The 20,397-nt window shown below is 48.0% G+C and overlaps 1 protein-coding gene across 3 annotated transcripts; it reads left to right on the forward strand.

The window, feature by feature from the left end:
• The first annotated feature begins 191 nt into the window (after nt 1–191).
• CCHCR1 (coiled-coil alpha-helical rod protein 1) lies at nt 192–19,050 on the forward strand. 3 transcript variants are annotated; one of them, XM_084830481.1, is made up of 18 exons: nt 192–376; nt 2,272–2,358; nt 3,465–3,669; nt 5,937–6,447; nt 6,619–6,761; nt 6,869–6,989; nt 7,117–7,227; nt 9,012–9,161; nt 10,012–10,122; nt 10,425–10,531; nt 11,602–11,714; nt 13,863–13,941; nt 15,182–15,312; nt 15,733–15,942; nt 17,423–17,524; nt 18,163–18,314; nt 18,403–18,514; nt 18,809–19,050. In XM_084830481.1, the coding sequence occupies exons 2-18, from the start codon at nt 2,289–2,291 to the stop codon at nt 18,907–18,909; spliced, it is 2,529 nt and encodes an 842-aa protein (XP_084686607.1). In that variant the 5' UTR covers nt 192–376; nt 2,272–2,288; the 3' UTR covers nt 18,910–19,050. The 3 variants fall into 3 exon arrangements, with proteins under 3 accessions (XP_084686607.1, XP_084686608.1, XP_084686609.1); XM_084830482.1 differs by having other exon boundaries at nt 361–756; XM_084830483.1 differs by lacking the exon at nt 192–376 and having other exon boundaries at nt 1,335–2,358.
• The last annotated feature ends 1,347 nt before the right edge of the window (nt 19,051–20,397 follow it).

Genomic DNA, 20,397 nt, shown 5'->3' on the forward strand with positions numbered 1-20,397 from the left:
GGGGCGCGTTCTCCTCCTCCGCGCGCCCTGACTCGTTACTAGGTTTGAGGCGGCGGGGGCGCGCGGCGCGAGGGCGGGAGAGACGTTTTCTTCTATCCGGGATATTAGCCGTGGTTGTTTAGAAACGGAGAAAAGCGTCTCACCTAACACAGCATTATCGCTTAAGTATAGCGGTATCTGATTGGATGGTTTTTCAAGGGGCGTGGCCGATTCACTTCCCCTTCACATTTTTTGTCTGGCTTATCTCACGTTGTCTTAATTTATGTCTCCTCTTTGGCTAGGCACTCGCTTGCTCGGAAACCTCGGCCGCTTTTCTATGCTTGGAAAAATCGCGTCGCGCGCATGTGTAGTTTGGACCGCGATCGGTTGATGGAACGTTAGTGACCGTTGGTCGAGGGTTTGGGGGTGGGGGGGTGAGGTGCGAATTAGGGTAAGGCGGGTCTTAGGAACTAACCAACGAGAAGAATTGGGGGCCGCGGTGGCTTAGTGGTTAAGACGCTGAACTGCAGACTGGAAGGTCGGCAGGTCAGCAGTTCGAGACCCGAGTGCTGCGTGACGGAGTGAGCTCCCGTCTTCAGTCCCAGCTTCTGCCAACCTAGCAGTTCAAAAGCAAGAAATTGCAAGTAGATAAATAGGTACCGCCTCGGCGGGAAAGGTAACAGCGTTCCGTGCGCCTTGGTGTTCAGTCATGCCGGCCACATGACCACGGAAGCGTCTTCGGACAGCGCTGGCTCTTCGGCTTAGAAACGGGGATGAGCACCGCACCCTAGAGTCGGACACGACTGGCTGGGGACACCTTTACCTTTTTAATGAGAAGAAACGGGGATCTGGAGAGCAGCTAATGAGGGATAATGGGGTTCCAGGGGACAGCCAATAGAAAGAAAGCGAGGGCCTAGGGGAGCAATCGATTATGAAGAACCGGAGGTTGTACTGGGGGAATTGGTCAGTGGGGTGGGGATTGCTTATGGGGGTTGTCATCTTTCTTTTCGGGCAGGGCTCCTGTGCCTAACAGCTGTGTGACAAGCAGAAGTTGACCCAAAGGAAGTTGCTCCCACCACACACACGCCTTAGAAAAAGTTTAAAAGTTTCACCTGCGCACTTCTTTCATGGCAGGCAGCTGTGAAATGCACAGGAGCCCTGCCAGGGGAAAAAGATGACCCTAGGATAGACAGTGGGGCCCTAGGGATGCTATTTTTCTCTCATGAGAGAAATGGAGGTTCTAGAGTACGAAGGATTGGAGGACTCAGCAATGAAGGGAAGACTTGATCCATACAGGACTAGAAAATTGAGGGTTAATCAGTGACAGGAAGATCAATCAATAGTGAGGAAAAATTCTGCAACTCTCCCATTAGAGGGGTAGGAATCCCATTGCATCTCCTAGGACTTTCCTGTGTGGAAGTCAGAAAGATCTAATAATCCACTTAGCTTCCTGGCTATTGCCTGTTTCATTCAATAGAAGTGTTCTGGGACAACCTGCAGAGAGTGAACAGTACTATATTGATGATAATAGGATGGAAGTGGGTTCTAAACTCCGCAGGCCTCAGCTGAGTCAGATTGCTCCTTTCCACGGTGCGGTGCTTGCATCCTGATCAGGACTTAGCTGGAGTTAACCTCCTGCAAGCCCCAGCAGAGTGGTGCAGGGGAATCCCCAGCTTATCTGTGATTGGAGGTAACAAAGTTGTCCCCTCTGATGGAGGATGAGCAGGGCAAAGGGGAATCCCTTTGTTATCTCAAATTGGAGCTAGTATGGGGATTCCTCTCTCCCCAGGGACAGAACCCATGGAAGGTGCTCAACCCTCCATGGGCCGGGTTGGGCCGCAGCACGAGCTGGATTAGGCCTGCAGATGGAGGTTTCTCTCCCCTGTTCTAAAGAGTGGTCACTTCGACTACATGAAGAAAGCAAAAGCAGTCTGTATTGCTGTCGGGTTTGTTTTTATTTTATTTCTCAGCTGCCTTTTTATGTACTGACTCACAGCTTTAGGATGTTGTTGCATTATTACTGTAGGACAGGCATGCACAATTTTCAGCCCTCCAGGTGTTGGGCTGCAACACCTGTCACCATTGGTGATGCTGGCTAAAGCTGATACAACTTGCAGTCCAACATCTGCTGGGCCACACCCCTGCTGTGAAACCTCTGAGAGGGCTATTATTCTAATTCTCTTCTATTATTACATAGAATGTTGTGGGTCTGCTGTTTTAGAACAAGGGAAGGGGGCGCACATTTGAATACATCGAGTAGAATTAGATAAATATTTTCTATATGTTTTAAAGGATTGTGACTTGGGACCATGGACAGAAGGAAAGATTCAGACAGACAGCTGGACCCTCCTGCTGCTTTCAGAGTCCCAAGGCCAACTGGTAAAGAAAAGAGAGAGAATGAGAGAGCAAACTTACTATTTCACTCCCATACACACTGGCATATTAATATTTATTTTCTGTTTATTTGGAGAGCTGAGGGTATGTGTTTCAGTGATAGCATAACCAGTTTTCCAAGCCCTAGTAGCTTTTAGATTGGACTAATAATACCTTTGAAGACTTCTCATAAACTGCAGGTAGTATAAAGTGCAACTGCTAGTTCACTAACTAGGACCAGACCATATCTTGCCAGGTCTTAAATCAGCCTTCCCCAAGCTGGTGCCCTCCAAATGTGTTGGAGTACAACTTTCATTATGCTGGTCGGGAATGACGTGGTCCATTTTAGCATAAGGAAAAGGCTGCCAGTTTTTCAGCTTATCTCTGTAGCCGTGCCTCTAAAAGTAGCTTGATCTGCAAAATACTGGTAGGAAATAATATTTACCTCTGAATAATGAAAAGCTTCACCTGTAGATTTCTGCTGCTGTTAAAGGTGCAAGAACAGGCCAGGACATCTTTTCCCTGGTCGCCTGGCAATCATAGTGTAAGGTGATACCATCTTCCAGGATTGAGCATGTGTGTGTGTGTTCTACATTAACCTTTTTGTGTACGTATATAGATACATATACATGTAAGAGCCTTGATAATGTTAAAGAATGTACAGGTTTGGATTAGAAAGTTTGTGTTACCTTGTCTGCATAAACTAAGCTCCTATATTCCCCCTTTCTCACTAGCAGTCCCTGATTTCCTATCTGGTGACTGTCTAACCTAGATCTGCACATCCCACTGTACAAAGAGATTTGCTGGAGTAATCATTATAGGCTGGGCTCCAGTTGGTTGCTGAGTCTCACTTTTGTTTCTTTGATGTGGCCTCACAGTGCAATTTCTGGACTGCAGTTCCTACTCCTTTGCAGTCGCTGACTATATTTGGCAAAAACCTGGATTAACTTTGCACAGCTCCTGACGGTATGAGAGCCAGCTACGGTGAAAATGTAGTAACACCTCTCTCTTCTGAGTTGCTTCTCCCAGTGGAAGTTTTCTCTCCATATTTTCTGTACTTAAACTCCATGCTGCATCTTAAACATCTAGTTCTGTTGTTGTGTCTCCCCTAGGACCAAGGGGATTGATCCCACCTTCACATTTCACGAGCTGGTCAGCTCCTCCTCTGCCAGTGCCTACAGCAGTACCCTGGAGTGCCACAACTCTCCCTAACTGGGAGGCAGCTGAACTCAAACGAGAAAACCAGCGATTGAAGGATGAGCTCCATAGATGGGCCACAAAGGGAAATCAGACAGAAGAAACAGGAACCAGAGCCAGGTGAATGGTCCTGTATCTCATTCATTTTTTCTGATCCATGTAGCCCTGCATAGTCAGGGGTATAGAGAGATTTTAAAAACCCTAGAATAATACACTACCCTATAAAAGTCATGCTAAATCAGACCAGTTAATCCATTTAGTCCAACATTCTGTTCATACAGTAGTCAACCAGCTGCCTGTGGGAAGCTTACAAGTAGGACACGAGTATAATAGTACCCTCCCGCTCATGTTCCCCAGTGACTGATATTCAGAGGCATATTGCCTACGATATTGGAGGTAATGTATAGCCATCATGACTAGTAGCCTTTGATAGCTTTATTCTCCATGAATTTGTCAAACCTCCTTTTAAAGCTGTCCAACTTTCATGTAATTTATTACATTTCTATACTGCCCAATATCCAAGTCTCTGGGTGCTTTACAAAGATTAAAAAACTTAGAAGTACAATATTGTAACATAATATAAAAACCATTTTTACACACACACACACACACACACACACTTACTTTTAACAAGCAACAATAAGAAATTCCAGGACCCATTAAAAACCCTATCATTTGCTGTCAAATGCCTGAGAGCAGGGGTAGGTCTTAACCTGGTGCCAAAAAGATGTCAGTTGGTGGCCATCACTACATCTTGTAGCGGATTCCATAATTTAACTCTGCACTGTGTAAAAAAAATCCTTCCTTGTATGTGTCCTGAATAGGGATGTACGAAAGGGACTTACCTTGTCCTGCAGCTTGCTTCGCGGTGGGGGGGAGGTGCTTCGCTTCTCCCCCCGAAGTTCAGGCGAGGGGGGAGAGGCACCCCACCTCGCCCGGCCGAAATTCAGGCCGGGGGGGGGAGGTGCCTCGCCCGGCCGAAATTCAGGCCGGGGGGGGGAGGTGCCTCGCCTGGCCGAAATTCAGGCCGGGGAGAAGCGCCCCGTCTCCCCGGCCGCGAAAGAAAAAGTGAAAAAACAAACAAACAAACCCCGTGATAGGCTACGTAACGATTAACGTAGGCTATCACGGCTAGATTTCCAAAGTCAGCCATGATAGGCTACGTTAATCGTCACGTAGCCTATCACGGGTGACTTTGGGGGGGGAAAAAAACGCGCGTACGCAAATGGCAGCGGCCCATGGGCGCCGCCATTTGCGTTCCTTATTTTGGCACGTCTAGTCTACGTAAGGATTTACGTAGACTACGGCGAAAATAAGGGCACGCTATTTGCGTTGCCCTTATTTTCGCCGTAGTCTACGTAAATCCTTACGTAGACTAGACGTGCCAAAATAAGGAACGCAAATGGCGGCGCCCATGGGCCGCTGCCATTTGCGTATGCGCTTTTTTTTTTCCAAAGTCACCCATGATAGGCCACGTGACAATTTACGTAGCCTATCACGGCCAACTTTGGAAATCTAGCCGTGATAGGCTACGTAAATTGTCACGTAGCCTATCACGGGTGTGTGTTTCGGGGGTTTTTTTTACCTTTTTATTTTGTAATGGCGGCGGCAGCAGCCGGTCGGGAGACCGGCCGCCACCCCCGCCGAACCGCCGCTGGGACCCGCCGCCGGGAGGGACATTCGGCCACGGTGAGTCCCATCGCGGGGGGGCCGGCGGAGAATTTCCCCAACACTTTCGGGGGGCCGAATGCCTCGGCGCTCGGCCTCCCGAAGATTCGTGGAGAAATTCTCCGCCATCCCTAGTCCTGAATCTCCTACCAGTCAGCTTCATGGGATGACCCCAGGTTCTAGTATCATGACAGAGAGAGGACAGAATTCTCCTGATCCACTTTCTCCACACCATGCATATTTCTGTACACCTCTATCATGTCTCCCCTTATGCTGAGCATCTGGTGCTCAGTTGAAGAACTGAGAGTACAACAAGAACTGAGAATACCTCCCCCTAGACATGTTGTACTCCAGCTTTGTTCTGTCACTGTACCTCTATAATGCTCTTCCCTATTTGCCTGGGAATGATTCTGCATCAGGGTTGGGAAATGTGTGGCTCTCCAGATGTTGTTGGACTGCAACTCCCATCATCCCTCACCGTTGGCTATGCTGGCTAGGCCTGAAGGGAGTTGCAGTCCAGCAACACCAGGACAACCCTGCTGTACATAGTGGAGGCCAATTGGTGACCAGCCCACTAATGGGCTCCTTGGTCAGTATGCCCCTTAGAGGTCAAACATCTTGGAGTCTACTGCCTGGACTCTGGAACGAAGATGCCCTAGAATGGTGCCCCCTGATGATGGGAGGACTTTCCGGCATCTTTCTCTCTCCTTCCCTCCCAGGTCCCTGGATCGAGAAGCAGAGCCCTCAAATGTGTGTCACGCCCTGGCCATGTCCCAACAGGCCGAGATCATTTCCCACCAGCTCCACGAGATCCAGCGACTGGAGGCCGAGCTTGCTGCCCTCCGGATTGCCTCAGCCCAGCAGGAGGCCGCGGTGGCCAGTCGGGAAAATGCCCTCTCCTGCCTCGGAGGAGAACTGACAGAGCTCCAAAGTCAGAGCCAGGCAGAGGTTGCTGCCTTGAAAACAGAGCTGGAGGAGGTCAGGAGGAGCAGAAAACTGGAGACTGAGGCTCTGAGGGAAGAGCTAGAAAAGCTGAGGAGTCGGAGTCGGTTGGAGGCCGATTCCCTGAGGGAGGTGCTTGAGTTGACCAGGGCAAGGCATGGACAGGAAATTGGACTGGCACGGGGAGAGCTACAGGGCGCGCTTGAAGAGGCAGATGCTGAGCAGAAGAGGCAGGAAGAGAGGGCTCAGGAGAGCCGACAGGAGGCCCTCAAGGAGCACCAGGCAGAGGTAAGTACTAGAAGAGAAGGATTCTGGGAGGCAAGGTTCTTTAGAAGAGGTCCAGAAAGAAAAAGACCTCTGGCAGACAAAGCTCTGAGGTTTGCTAGGGGAGGAATGTGATTCGTTGCATTGTAAAAAGACTGTGAGACAAGACTCCAGGCCATTCCTCTCCTCCCACAGTTATCCAGGCTTTCTGGAGTCCACCAGGCTGAAGTAACCTCCCTGAAGCAACAGCTGTGTGCGCTCCGAGGAGATTTGGAAGCCCAACATAAGGAGGCTGTCAAACTAAGGGAGAGGAAGGATGCTCTCCAGAACCAGCTCAGGTATGATCCATTCCTCCTTTCTTCCACCCACCGACACCCCCCCCCCCAACAGATTGGGCTTCTCCCCAAGCTGTGCCAAAGACAACTTTCTGGTTTCTCTCCTCCAGCATGGCTGAGGCAGAGCTGGCTTCCCAGAATGCTTTGGTGCTGCAGCTGAAGACCTATGTCGGTGAGCAGGAGTCAAGGCAGCCCAGCTCTGAGCAGGCGGAGCTGATAAGTAGAGTGCAGGTGAGACTCGGAAAGAAAAAGATGCCCACGCTCAAATAGCAGTTCCCTTCTGCATGGATTTAGGTGCTTGCAGCAGTTCCCTGCCTTTCCTTCAGTGGGCAGCAACTCCGTGTCCCTCCTGTTTCAGCAACTGGAAGATGAGAAGGATGCCTTGGAAATTACCGCTGAGCTTCTGCATGTTCGTCTCACTTCCCTCAATGATATCCTGACCCTACAGGAGACAGAGCTCAGCAAGAAGGTAATTGCATTTGAGCACACTAGGGGGTGCAGTTTCCCGAGGATGTAAATTAGCGGCACGGCACCAGCCAGGCTACTATTGCCCAAAGAACAGGTTATTACAAACTAATGAAGATAACTTCTTCGTTGGACTTTTTTCTGATGAGGGCTGCATTCCCTTAATGGGTCAGGGACTGGAGCCAGTTTTGGGCAGGGCTGGGGTCATAATAGTTATTTTGAGAAGCTTATGCCTTTTGGTGGTGCCTTTTTGGCACCTTCCTCTAGATGTATATGTATCTCCTGCCTTCCTTCTCTCTCTCTCTTCATGGGAGTTTTGTGGGGTTCCAAGGCATCCCATGCTTCATATGAATGTCAAATACCTGTTTTGAGCCACACACACATGCAGTGTGGCTACCTGCCTCCCGGCCTCTCTGTCATTCTCCTTGCAGCAGCAGCTGGATGATTTCTCTTTCAGTATCTCTCTATTTATTTATTTATATTATTTAATTTATTAATCGCCCATCTGGCTGGTCACCCAGCCACTCTGGGCGATGTACAACATTCAATAAAACAATAAAATTCTACAATAAAAATATTTTCTAAAATACCCTAACCCACCCCAAATGCCTGCCTGAACAGCCACGTTTTTAATGCACAACGGAAGCTCATTAAAGAGGGGGCACAATGGAGTTCCCTAGGGAGGGAGTTCCACAGAGTGGGGGCCACTACAGAAAAGGCCCTCTCCCTCGTCCCCACCAGTCTAGCTGTCCCGGCTGATGGGACAGAGAGAAGGCCATCCGAGGTTGATCTTGTTAAGCGGCCTGTCTGGTGCTGCTGGAGGCGCTCGTTTAGGGGAAGAGAGAGAGAGACTGGCAGGTGAGTGCATGTGCAAGTTTGGAAGCCTGACAGAGGAGCGCAGTGGCTAGAATGGCATAGCATACTTTGGAAAGACGCTGTAACTGACACGTTCTATAGTCAAGTCTCCAAGCTCAGGCTTGCCTCCCAGTGTGTGTCTCATTCTCCTCACAGTGCTGGCTGGATTACTGCAGGCCAGAAGCCCCCAGAGTGGCCAAAAGAGCACCATCAAAATCTAGCATGTTTCTCAATGTTATTTGGAGGTCTGTCCCTTACAATCTCTGTTCATTCAAAGAAGTACCTTTTTTGCACTTCTTCTGTTTGTGGAATCCGAGCGGAAAATGGCTCTTTGGTTACGTTTCTGCTACCAACTGAAACTGGTTTAAAATCCATTTAACCACTGTAGCTTCCCTTAAACTTTGGAAAATGTTGTTCTTTGACCAAACTGCACTTTCAAGGGCTTCCCTGCGATAAAGCTACTACAATTCAACATATTAAGACTGCACTTAGCCTTGGGCCTAGCTTGCACAAAGAGCAAATGAGGTGGTAAACCTGCATCTTGACTGTGCCACCTCAGACTGCAGGTGAGGGCTCACATGATGGAATGCTCCCCCCCACACACGCACAGATCCGTCACTTAGAAAACTAAGATGCTAGGGAGAAGGATTCTAGCCTAAATTTCTTTCTGACATGCTGCTTTTCTATGTGCAGGGATATTTTTCCCATGGGGGAACATTCCATCCTGTGAGCCCTCACCTGCAATCTGATGCAATATGGCCTAGACACAGGTTTGTCACTTAATCTGCTATTTGTGAAAACTAGACCTCAGTCTTTCCCAAGTCTCACGAGTTGCACAATTGCTCCTCCTTGGATCTCCAGTAATTTCCAAAGGAACCACAGGGTGAGGGATGCTGAGTGCCTAGGATGTCGGGTTTCTTGTTTTAATCTTAGGTGCAGCTCCAGGACCCTCTTCAGCCTGAGTCATCTCAGAAACATCAGTGCCTGCTGACCCGGTGGCGAAAGAAAGTCTTTTCCCTCCTGGTGCAGCTGAAATCTCAGGAGATTAGCCACAGGGATGCCTCTAAACTGTTAGAAAGGAAGGTATGTGCTTGAATAGGGTTAACACTTGAAAGCTGAAACTCCTTGGTTTTCTGAAAATTGAGTTCCTTAACCCCATAGGGCTTCATTGATTCTTGGTTTAGTTTGATTTGATGTATTAAATATACATGGTTGCCCATCAAAACATATTCTCCAGGTGGCTTGCAGGTGTTTTCGCAAGAGCACCAGGGGTGTATACCCCAGGTAGAGCCTGAGCATTGTGGTCCAGGACTCCTAGGTTTTCCAAGAGGGGAATTACAGAAAGGAGACTGAACCAGGACATCTCGATTCTCTGGGAATAGAAGGCGGCGGGGAGGCTCTCTGCAAAAGGATCTAGTTTAGGGGCGGGGACCTGTAGTCATCTGGATGTTATTGAATTGCAGTTCCCAGCAGCCCCCACCAGCATGGTCAATAGTCTGATGATGGGAGTTGTAGTCCAGCAACTTCTGAAGGGCCACAGATTCCCCATCACTGATCTAGTTAGATGGAAAGGTGAAAGCACTGACTCCACACTTCTCCATGGGAAGGATGAGGGGCCTATGGGTTAATGCAAGGATGAGACTGGAAGTATACAAGGAATAGAGCTGGTGTAGCAGCTTAGAGGTTGAGCTGTGAATAAAGAAATCCCCAGTTCAAACCTTTCCTCTGTCACAACCTCACTAGGCAGTCCTAGGCTAGCTACTCTCTCTCGGCCCCACCCCCACCGAAATATGAGGGATAATAATATTGACTTACCTTACAGGGTGGTTGTAAGGATTACATGCAGATAATGCATGTGAAGCACTTTGAACATTTGAAAGTGCTATACAACCGTTCAGTAGCGTTATGTCAGGCCTTAATTTTCTGTCTGTAGGTAAAAGACCTAGAAGAAGAAGTAGAGTCTAGAGAACAGAAGGTGGCGCTTTTGTTCCACAGCCTTGAGGACAAGACTGCTGAAGCAGATGTGGAACGAGTGAGAAACAAGGTTAGCTGTTTTCATACGCCCCAGGCTGGGAATCCCTTCAGGGAGATAGAGTAAGCCTTGTGAGGTGGTCTGCATTGGATGGAGTGTCACTCCCACTTGTGAACTCAGAAATTCTCTAGACCAAATGGAGCAATTGAGGAGAGCTCCATCTTTTACCTCTCAAACTGGTTTCTGCTGCAGTATTAAGAGCCTTTCCCTTAAGTGATTCTTGATTCTGAAGGGGGAGTTCATTGGAAAGTGGTTTGGGGGCCTGTCCTGTTCAGGAGGTGGCATTTGTTCTGGAGCTTTCTCCTCTCTTCCAGACGCTGCAGGCAGAGGCCCTGCGCTCAAATGAGCTAGCACAGAATCTGCGACAGAGGGCCGAGGCTGGTGAAAATGCCCTTCGTAGACTGGGGGATTTTGTCAGCAGGTAATGGGGAGCAGTAAGGCAAGAATGGGGGGACGATCTCCGCCTCTGCATAAAGCATTGCTTCACTTCATAATTCCTTGGCTGTCATTGCCTCCTCCTGAGCACGGGTCTCTGCTTTCCACACATAGGGGGCCATGTTAGAACAGCCTCCTGTCTCTTATTTGTCAGATCTCTTTTCTCCCTTCTTCCCAAGAATAACTTTTTCCTCAACGTCTCTCTCATGAACCTCCCTAGCCCCCATCTCACCAGCTCCTGGACTGCCATTTGACTTTTTCCTACTCCAGTTTATGCTTGCTAACAGGCCTGGCACTCTCCCTGCTCTTTCTTGTCCTTCTGGGCAGAATCAGTCTAATGTCTGTATTGTGTTCAGGGGTCCTTAAGCTGGAGGTACTAAATCCAGGGTGCAGAACCTCTGACCTGGGGGCCAAATCCAGTCCTTCCGGGGTCCCATTCTGGCCCTCTGGGAGTCCCCAGAAGTCCACGCCTTCTTCCCCCCAACCTCCTTTCCCCGCCCAGCAGATACCTGGAGCCATATCCAAAGTTTCACCTAAACCTTAGTGACTGGCAGTAAGAGCTCTACCCTAAAATATGCTGGCGTATGATGCATTTTGGCTCCACCGCTTTGCCTTTGGCTCCACCCCTTTTGTCTTCTATCCTGCCCACCAGTGGAACGCAGCCCCCAAGCGTTTCTCCAAAATGGAATTCATCCCTCTGGATAAAAGAGATTCAACACCTTTGAGTTAGATGTATCAATTAAAAAGGCATCCCCAGTTAATCGCACAACCCATTAACAACATTTGATTTTCAATACAAGTACTTATTTTTTTAAACGAAAACCTTGCAGATTGCCTCTTCTGAGATGTGGTCTATGTGGAATGTAGTAAGGGTGCTACCCCCCCCCCAGCCTGAAAAGGCCCTGGGGCCTTATGTTTGACACCTCTGTGACTTATAGAAGTCTTTATGCGTGCTATTATTTTTTATAAAGGCTTGCTCTTGATTGACTCTCATCTAGACATCTCTGCTCCTCGTATTATAGTCCAGGCTGAGACCCTGTGCCTTCTGTTCCGCAGGCTAAAACAGCAGCTGATGGGACAAGAAGAGACATGGAAGGCAGCCTTGTCACGCCTAGGGGGGCTGGGAAACAGAGTCACTTTTGCAGCCAAGAGGGTCGACACTATCCAAGGTAAGTGCGCAGACCCCTTACACAATCTATGTGTAATGCAATCTTCCCCACCTCACACTAACCTTGATATTCTTATCTGGGATATGTTGTCCCTAACCAGACCCAGTTACTTTCATATGAGTACTGAAGGTAAATTGCCTATGACATTGCATCATATTCGCTTTGGGTATTGTTTTTAAGCAAATTTCTTGCTCTCCTGTTTTACTGAAGATCGTAGCGTTCGGTTGGATATTCTGTACATCTCTCCTGGGTTCATTTGTTTTTAAAATGTATGTTGAATTTTATAAATGCAAAACAAACACTCATTTAGATAGAGAAAGAGACAGCTTCATTTACACTTTATCCATTAATGTAATAATGTTTTTCACAACTATTAAAACACATTCCTTTTCATGCCAGATGTTGCTCAATTAATGTAATGTTCCCTCCCAACATACCAGACATGCTTCACATTATTTCCAAACAAACCCATCTCCTCTCCTGTCCCTTCGCTCCCTCTCTTTTTCCCTTCTGATGGCATGTCTACATCCACAGACTAAAAATCCAATCCTGTGCTGTGCATATTTAAGTAGAAGTTCAGTGGGGTTTACTTCCAGGTAACTGTGCATAGGATTCCACCCCCCATCCCACGTTCTTTCAAATGGACCGACACAACTGCCTGAAACTTTAGCCCACCATTGTAATCCTGTGCACTCTTGGGAGTAAGTCCCATTGAACTTGGCGGGACTCGCTTCTGAGAAAACACACATGCAAGGTTGTTAAACTAGGCTGTTAAAGTCATTCCCTCTGTCCAGGAAATTGTAATTTTATGAGGGACTTATAGTCCCCTCATAGAATTAACAATAGGGACTTTTGAGTAAAGGTCTCGGCACTTTTCCCAAGCTGCAGATTTATTTATTTATATATTTGCTGGATTTTTATCCCACTTTTCAGACAATTATTGTCTCCCAAAGTGGCTTACATCAATTGAAAAGAGAGAAAGGCCCTGGCCTCCCCCAGGCTTAGAAATTAAAAAGACAAGACATACAAAGGAAGGGCAATGGAGGGAAAAGGAAGAGAGGGGAGATTAATTTTATAAGGCCAGAACAAAGTGGTGAGCAATAAGCGGACCTTTAAACGCATTTTGGGCCAGGCTGATCTTCCCTTACTGGTGTTCTTGTTTGAATAGCAATTGGTGGCTATTTGGCTGATGGATGAGGCCAAGCATTCTTTCTCCTTACTTCTGCAGTCTGAGGGCTGCAGGTAGTTGGAGCCAAGTGTTCTTTCCTGTCAGGCAAAGCGAAGCAAGTTTCTCCAGTTCCCAGAATTCTTTGCGGAGAGCATGGTAGTTAAACTGGTATAAAACAGATACATGTTTGTAGTGTGCTGTAAATCTCCCTTATTTAGCCTCTCTCCAGCTTCTCACCTACCTGCCTTGCTCCTCCTACCACTTCTAGCTCTGTAAATTGCCAAAGAATGCAAAACTTCAAAGATGGGATTCAGCACAAAGCATACATGAATCCCCCGCAAAAAAACCCCACCCCACAATTATTTGCGTGCCATGCTGTACGTACTTTGTTTTGAGCACTTTAATTGGGCTTTCCATTGCAGAGCATGAATATATCTCTCTACTGGCATGCAAGGCCTCAGGGCAGGCAAACTTTTTTCTGTCAAGGGTCACATTCCCTCATGGGTAATTTGTTGGGGGCCCGCATATCAGTGTTGAGTGAGGCTGAAGCCAGTTAGGAGAGCCAAAACTAGGTTGGTCATGTCTTTCTCTTTCTGCCACCCCCTTAATGACAAGAAACTTGGTGTGTTATATTTTTTTTATGAAGTTCAGATTCTTGAAATTCTGCACAAGCTTTGGGTTCTGCATTAGGTGACATTCTGCACTCTGTGTCGTGACCATAATCATGCAGGCACCTGAGTTAAGGCAAGATGTTTCTTCCAACTGTGTGTGTGTGTGTGTGTGTGAGAGAGAGAGAGAGAGAGAGCACGTGTGCGTGCGTGTGTACAGCTGAGCAGTTCCCATTTGGTAGAATCTGTGATTAAAGTCACAGCTCCTAAAGTGAGTTTCTTCTTGCATAGATAGTATCTTTTTGTGTGTGTGTTTTTTAAAAGTAGACTTACATTCCTGTCAGTGAATAACTGAACCCTTTTGTTTTCTAGGGCTGGTATGCCGGAAAGTAGCACTAGCTAAACTTCAGCAAGAGGAGAAACCTTGCAATTTGAGATCAGACCAGGAGAAGTAAGTTCAAAATTCCAATCTGGGAACAGACTTAAAGGCAGGACGGTTGGGGAGTTGTTAATTGCTTAAATTTCCTCCTCAAAGGACAGAATGGTTTGCAAACTTCCGCCAGTTGCTCTTCACAACAAAGTCATGAGGTACAGATGACTGACTCCTGTATTACATGCAGGAATTGAGATTAGAAGATGAGACATTGCCCATGGCCATCTATTGACTCAGTGGAATGGTTCACACGATCACCGCAGCGTAGTTTATTTAAGCCACAGTGGGCTTCAGCAGCCATTTTGAGTATTGAATCTCACCGGGGGTTACCATGGTTTGTCATGTCATCCAAACCTGGATGGCATGGCTTCTTGGATGTGGGGGAAACCCTCCAATAATCCTACAACAGGCCATGGGTATTGGAGGGTTGATCCCCCTCCAACAAGCCATGCCAGCCGGGTTTGGAAGACATGTCAAACGGCAGCTGGGCGTTGAATAGGCAGTCTGACACCCACGGGTGCTGTGGCTACTTGTGGCTTAAATACATCACAGTGGGCTGCGGTGATTGTGCAAACCAGGTCAATGGCTGAAGTGACATTTGAGCTCCAGTCCAAATTCAACACTTGATCCTTTGGGTAGCTCTGTCTCTAGTTAGGACTTCTCTTTGAGGTGATCCCAGCATGTAGCAGGTTATGTAAGAGAGAGCAAAAGCTGGGAATTAATGCCCCTGGCTTCTTGGACAAGGTTATTGTGGGGCAGAACTGCAAGCCAACACTTCTAGGGTGAGTGGGGCCCAGTCAACATACGGATTCCTTTTTATCTGGTCCACCAGAAAAATATAATATTGAGGAATGTTGCGAAGACACAACTGAAGCACAGATTTTGCAGCAGAGATGTGGCAGCTCTGGCCTGTGGGCCTAATCCAGCCCATGGAGCTGCCACATCTGGCCCACAGAACCTCCATGGGGTGAGGGCGCAAGACACTCAGTTGGCACTGGGAAAAGTCCACCCGTGGGGATGACACGCATCACATGAACCCAGGGCCTCAAGTGGTGCTGGAAAGAGCAGCTGCACCATTCAGTTTCAACCAAGTCCCTTTGTCCACGCCTCTCTCAGCATGGAGAAAGGCAAAATAGGCAGGTGGAGCAATGATGTCATCCAGTCTGTGGAGGGTCTGGTGGGGGAAAGTCTCCCCCCCGCCCCCAATTCCAGGTACTGATGGATTTCAGATCTCTTGGCTGTTCCCCCCACCGCCCAGGATTCAGCCATCTTATGAAGACCTGCAAGCTGAGTTACAGATGCTGCATGAAGAACGGGACCAGCTCTCAATGGAGCTTAAACGCGGGGCTCAACTCATAGAGAAGAAGGTGGCTGAAGCGAGAGAAAGAGGTAACTAACTTTGGGCCTAGTTCTTGCTAAGGTGACAAAGTTGTTTCTGCACTACTTCAGAACGTAGAATGCGGCTTATGAGAATGAATTCTCCTCCATACAATACAAAATTCCCTGCACGTAGAAAGTTAGCAAACCGAGGAGACCAGTTTTAGCCTGTTCTGTGTGACATGCTAGTTTTCAATGTGCAGGGAATTTTGTGTAGTATGGAGGAGAATTCATTCATGGGAGCATCCCCACGTGCAGTCTGGAGTAGTACAGGTCAGGCGCAGAACAAGGCACCACTCTCTCACTGAGGGCGCCCAGAAGCTTGGTGTGGATACGCACAGCTTTTTCAAAGCTCCAGGGAGCTGATGGGTGGGATGGGGAGTGGTTTGCTGTATGCTGCCCTATGTATTGACTGTGCCCTCTCCCACACAGCGGAGTCAGACCTCAAAGAAATGAGGGAGACGTTGCAGAGCCTGCGGGAGACACTTGAAGCAAAGGCAGTGGTGGAGCGGGCACTGAGGCAACAGCAGGAGGCCGCAGAGAGGCAGCTGGAGACAGCATCCAGTGACCTACAGACAAGTGAGGAGGCTGCAGAGAGTTTGAAGCAGGAGCTGGGACAATTACGAGAGGAGTATGAGAGAGGTATGCTGTGTGATGCTCAGATATTCTTTCCAGGAAAGAAGGATTAACCTCAGGGGCTATGTAGGAGAAACTGTTACATGATCATTGGTTCTTGCTTCTTGATTTTTTCCTGTATGGCTACAAGAAAACAAAACAAAACTGGTGGACCACAGTCGGAACACACAAGCACATACATAGGGATACACTTTGTATACATAGGATGTGAATATGAGTTGGAGTGACATAGGCACTGTACCACTGTTTTACCTTGTGCAAGGAGTCGGGTTCCATGCCTGTAGGGGAGGCCTCTTGGTTATAGGAACAAGATTCTTGTTCGTGATCTGAAAGGTCCTTGGTTTGAATACTGGATCAGTTCCTCTGTTCCTTGAAGTGTGGTAAGATGGCAGGCTTGGACCTTACAAAAACTTTATTTTCTTGTCCTAATGAGGAAAGTTTGGGCTGCAGAGCCAGAAGGACCTGGTTTAAACCTGACATAAGAGACTCTTTATATCAATTTGAAGGCCCTCTTGTGGACACTGCTTTCTTTTTCCCTTTTTTTCCTTCACATATGGTTAGGTAAATTCTTCCTGCCACCAGTCAATTATTGGATTTGACAATCCTAGAGGTCTCTTCCAGCTCTTCTCTTTACACTACTGAGGATATAAATCGTCTTGACCATTTAACACACAGCGATTCTGCTATATTGCTGCTACTAGCTCTCTTCTCCTGGGCACTGTGTTCCTGAATGACCCGGTTCACACACAGTGAGCAGCCTGCAGTTAACAAACTGTGGGTTGTTTGGGAGCACCCAGGGGCAAGGATGCACGCTGGCTGTCAACTGCTTGCCCACTTCCGTTGTGCTAAACGACCCAGGGACACCCCGTCCCTGAGTTGTTGTCTGTGAACCTGGAACTCTGGGTTGCTGAGGGAGGAACAACCCAGAGTTTGGACCCATGGTTTATTCTTGGGTTAGAACTCTGGGTTTATTACCCATGGGTTGTTGATTGTGTGCAAACTGGGTCAGTGTTTCTGCCTGTGTGTAGTATAAAGACAAAATGGCTGTTTCAGTAGGAACTTCAGGCCTGTGCAACTTGTGATTTTGAGATAAATGCAGCCCACTAGTGGTGTATGGCAGCCCGCCCAGGCGCTTAATATCTTCAGGTCCCTGGTGGGCCACCAGATGTGGCTGGTGGGCAGCATTTTCACTCAGTGGGTGATAACGTTTGCAGGCCTGTTGCTGCATTTAAGAAATGTGGGGAGCTGGCTGTGGTCAGATGAGAAAAGGAAAGACGCATGTGCCAAGAGCAGAAATTGCTAGGAACTGCAAATGTGGCTGAGGGTCTGGAAGGCGAGTTAAGAGGCGGAGATGCCCAGGGCCATAAGGGAAGGCACTTCATGTATGGAGGCACTGCTGAGGTACTGTGGTGAGCAAGGCATTGGGGAAATGTGGGATGGGGGAAAGACCTTGTCTTTAGTCATGGTTAATGCCCTTTCTTCACAGCTCTGCAGGAGAAGGTAACTGAAGTTGAAACGCAGCTGCGCAAGGATCTGTCAGAAATGGAAAAAAGGCTCAACGAAGCACGCAGGGAGCACACCAAGGCAGGTGAGCAGCACAACGCCTGGGAAGGAAGGAGCCATTGGGGATAGCCCAAGAATGTTTTGGTGCCTGAGGGAGAAAATTCAAAAGGCACCATTTCCCCCGTGGTAAAACCATAATATATTAAATAATAATGCCCAAGTTCTGGCACCCCCTTCAGTCTAGGGGTTCAGGGCTGCAGCTCAGTGGTAGAGCATAGACTTTTATGTAGAAGATCTCAGGCTCAGCCCCTTGCATTTCCATTTGAAAAAGATGTCCAGCAGCAGATCTGGGAAAGGCCTTGGCCTGACACCCCAGAGAATTGCTACTGGTCACAGAAACATAGGAAGCTGCCTTACTGTGTCAGAGCATTGGTCCATATAGCTCAGTGTTGTTGATTACTGACTGGCAGCGGCTCTCCAAGGTTCCAGGCAGGATTCTTTCCTCGCCCTATCTGGACATGGCGGGGATTGAACCTGGGACCTTCTGCATGCCAAGCTGGCGCTCTACCACTGACCTACAGCCCCACCAAACATAGCTTGACCCGTACCATCACAGTAGACAGTGCGGATCGATCTGGGCCTGAGCCTTTTGTCCCTAACTCTCAGCTCTGCCACTTGACCCACCTTTTTTTTGGTGCTCCATCCTGCTGTGTGTCTCTGCAGTGGTTGCCCTACGGCAGGCCGAGCGACAGGCGGTAAGAGACAAAGCTCGCAGTGAGGAGCTGGCCAAGCTGCAGGAATCCGCAACGCAGCAAGAAATTGTGCGGCTTGAGGGACGTCTGCAGGAGCTTGAGAGGGACAAGAATCTGCTGATGGTACGTATGCAGAGTGAGTGGGGAAGGGGGTGGCTGCCCCATTGGTGACTGTTGCATGCATCGAGATTTGTCTCTCCTTCCTGCACAGGCCACCTTGAGGCAGGAAGGGCTGTTGGCCCAGCATCAGCAGAATCGAATAGCAGTGGTCCGGGGCCCAGCAGAGCCAACCGGAAAGATGGAGACTAAGCCTCCAACGAAAGGTATAGAATCCTCCTCCCAGAATTCCTTGCTGCCTCTACAATATGCTAGTTTGGCTTCTCTGCCCCACACCACCTACAGTTGACAGGTGTGCCATCTCCTTGCCCACAAGTCCTTGCAACTGTTATTATTTCCTGTTACGCTAGCATTCTGGTTTCTTCCCTCCCAGACTCTTGTATTGCCCCTCTCCACCCCTCAGCATGCTCCAGGCTGAGAGCACCTCTGCTTCTCATTGGCGTCTTCCTTTGGTCCCTTTCACTCCATGCCCTTACAACTTTCTCTCCCTCTTCCCACAGAGTCCCTGTTTGCTGTGCTGGATGACCTGCAGCTGCTAGGCACTGCTATCTTAGGTGAAGAGGAGGCAGACAAAGAGGGAGACACCAGTGCTGGCACCTAACAGCAGTTCTTGAAGGAAAATCTGCTTGGGGAGGCCAGGATGTGGGAGTGGATAGACTGATATTTGTAAATAAAAATCATTTAAATAGGCACACAGGCATTTATTTGAAGCACCCTGTTTTTCAGACCTAATTAGGCTTTGATTCTCTCATGGAGGCCATCATTACCTCCCACATCTTGCTCTCCCTTTTTTGAGGGCAGGGGCAATCTTTGTGCAAAGCCTCTCTCAGAAATTGCAGTCCTGCCTAATGATACCATGTTGCAGCCTGACTTTAATCCCTTACACTCCTTGTTAACATTGTACCCAGTATGCTCTGACTCTCATGTGGGAGGGTTGTGAAAGACCTCTGTCTACAAAATTGAGCCAAGAGTGTTTCTCTGTTTACCCAGAATGCACAGACTGCATGCTTCTTGTCCCGAGTAGCACGTTTGAGAGAGCTTGAGAGGAGCAGGAAGCTGTTGATGAAAACCAGCCACTGAAGGGAACAAATCCTGTTTATTTTTAAAGATATATACCTTGCCTTTAGGCCTAAAAGATGCTCATCAGATTATACAGTTCAGTACAAAATTATGTTGGGGCAGCAAAGACAGGGCACCAGGATGTTGAACTGTCTCCTCAGTTCTACGGTATTTCTGCTGATCTTTAAGAGATGTGTGAGCCTGAGGGAAATAGTTTCCTTTCAGGAAATGTAGATATTACTGTCATTACGGTTTTTAAAGTCTTCCCGGCTCTCCTGCTGCTGTTCTTGGGGCCTGTACTTTTTGTTTTTAACACTACAGCATGCGGACTTGATACCTGAAAGTTCTGGTATATCTGATTTTGTACTCGCTGAGCGAGCGTACATAATGGGTAAAGGAGAAGTGAAATGGGGGAGCCTTTACTTAATAGTTTGAGAGACATGTTTGACAAGTTACTTGTCCTAGGGAGGCTCTCTTTGGCATTCCTTTAGCTAGTGTAACATGTCGATTGGCCTTGAGCCTGAAGTGGGATCTGGTAACTTTTACTTGCCCTTATTTAGGACAGGATTATATATTCAGCAAAGAGGGATAAAGAGCTTCAGTTAGAATATGCCACATCAGATGCCGGATGGGGAGTTGTATTTTTTAATGTTTCCCTATACTTGTAAATTAGCATCTCAGGGAGAAGAGCTCATTCTAGTCTTCTCTCTGACTGCTCTTCTACAACCAGGAAAGGGAAAATACACACACACACACACACAAATTAAACAGCAGTGGTATACTATGTACGAAGGCTTCCCATTTGATTCTGTAGGATGACCAGAAGGGGCAGAATTGGCAGCTTGTGCAAGGAGCAGTTGTTTTATCCTCTTACACTTTGTGGATTGCTGGGGTTTTGGCCCAATCCAACCTGATGCACAATTTGTTGGCCCAGTTCTCCCTACTGCACTGCTTAGAAGAGGGTGAATCTACAAGCAGAGGCACACACTATTTTGCTAGGTGTTTGTGTGATCTGCCATCACTCACCTCG

The sequence above is a fragment of the Heloderma suspectum genome, chromosome 2 (genome assembly GCF_057233095.1).
Source record: "Heloderma suspectum isolate Gila_16-S chromosome 2, 16-S_ref, whole genome shotgun sequence".
Taxonomy (NCBI): Eukaryota; Metazoa; Chordata; class Lepidosauria; order Squamata; family Helodermatidae; genus Heloderma; species Heloderma suspectum.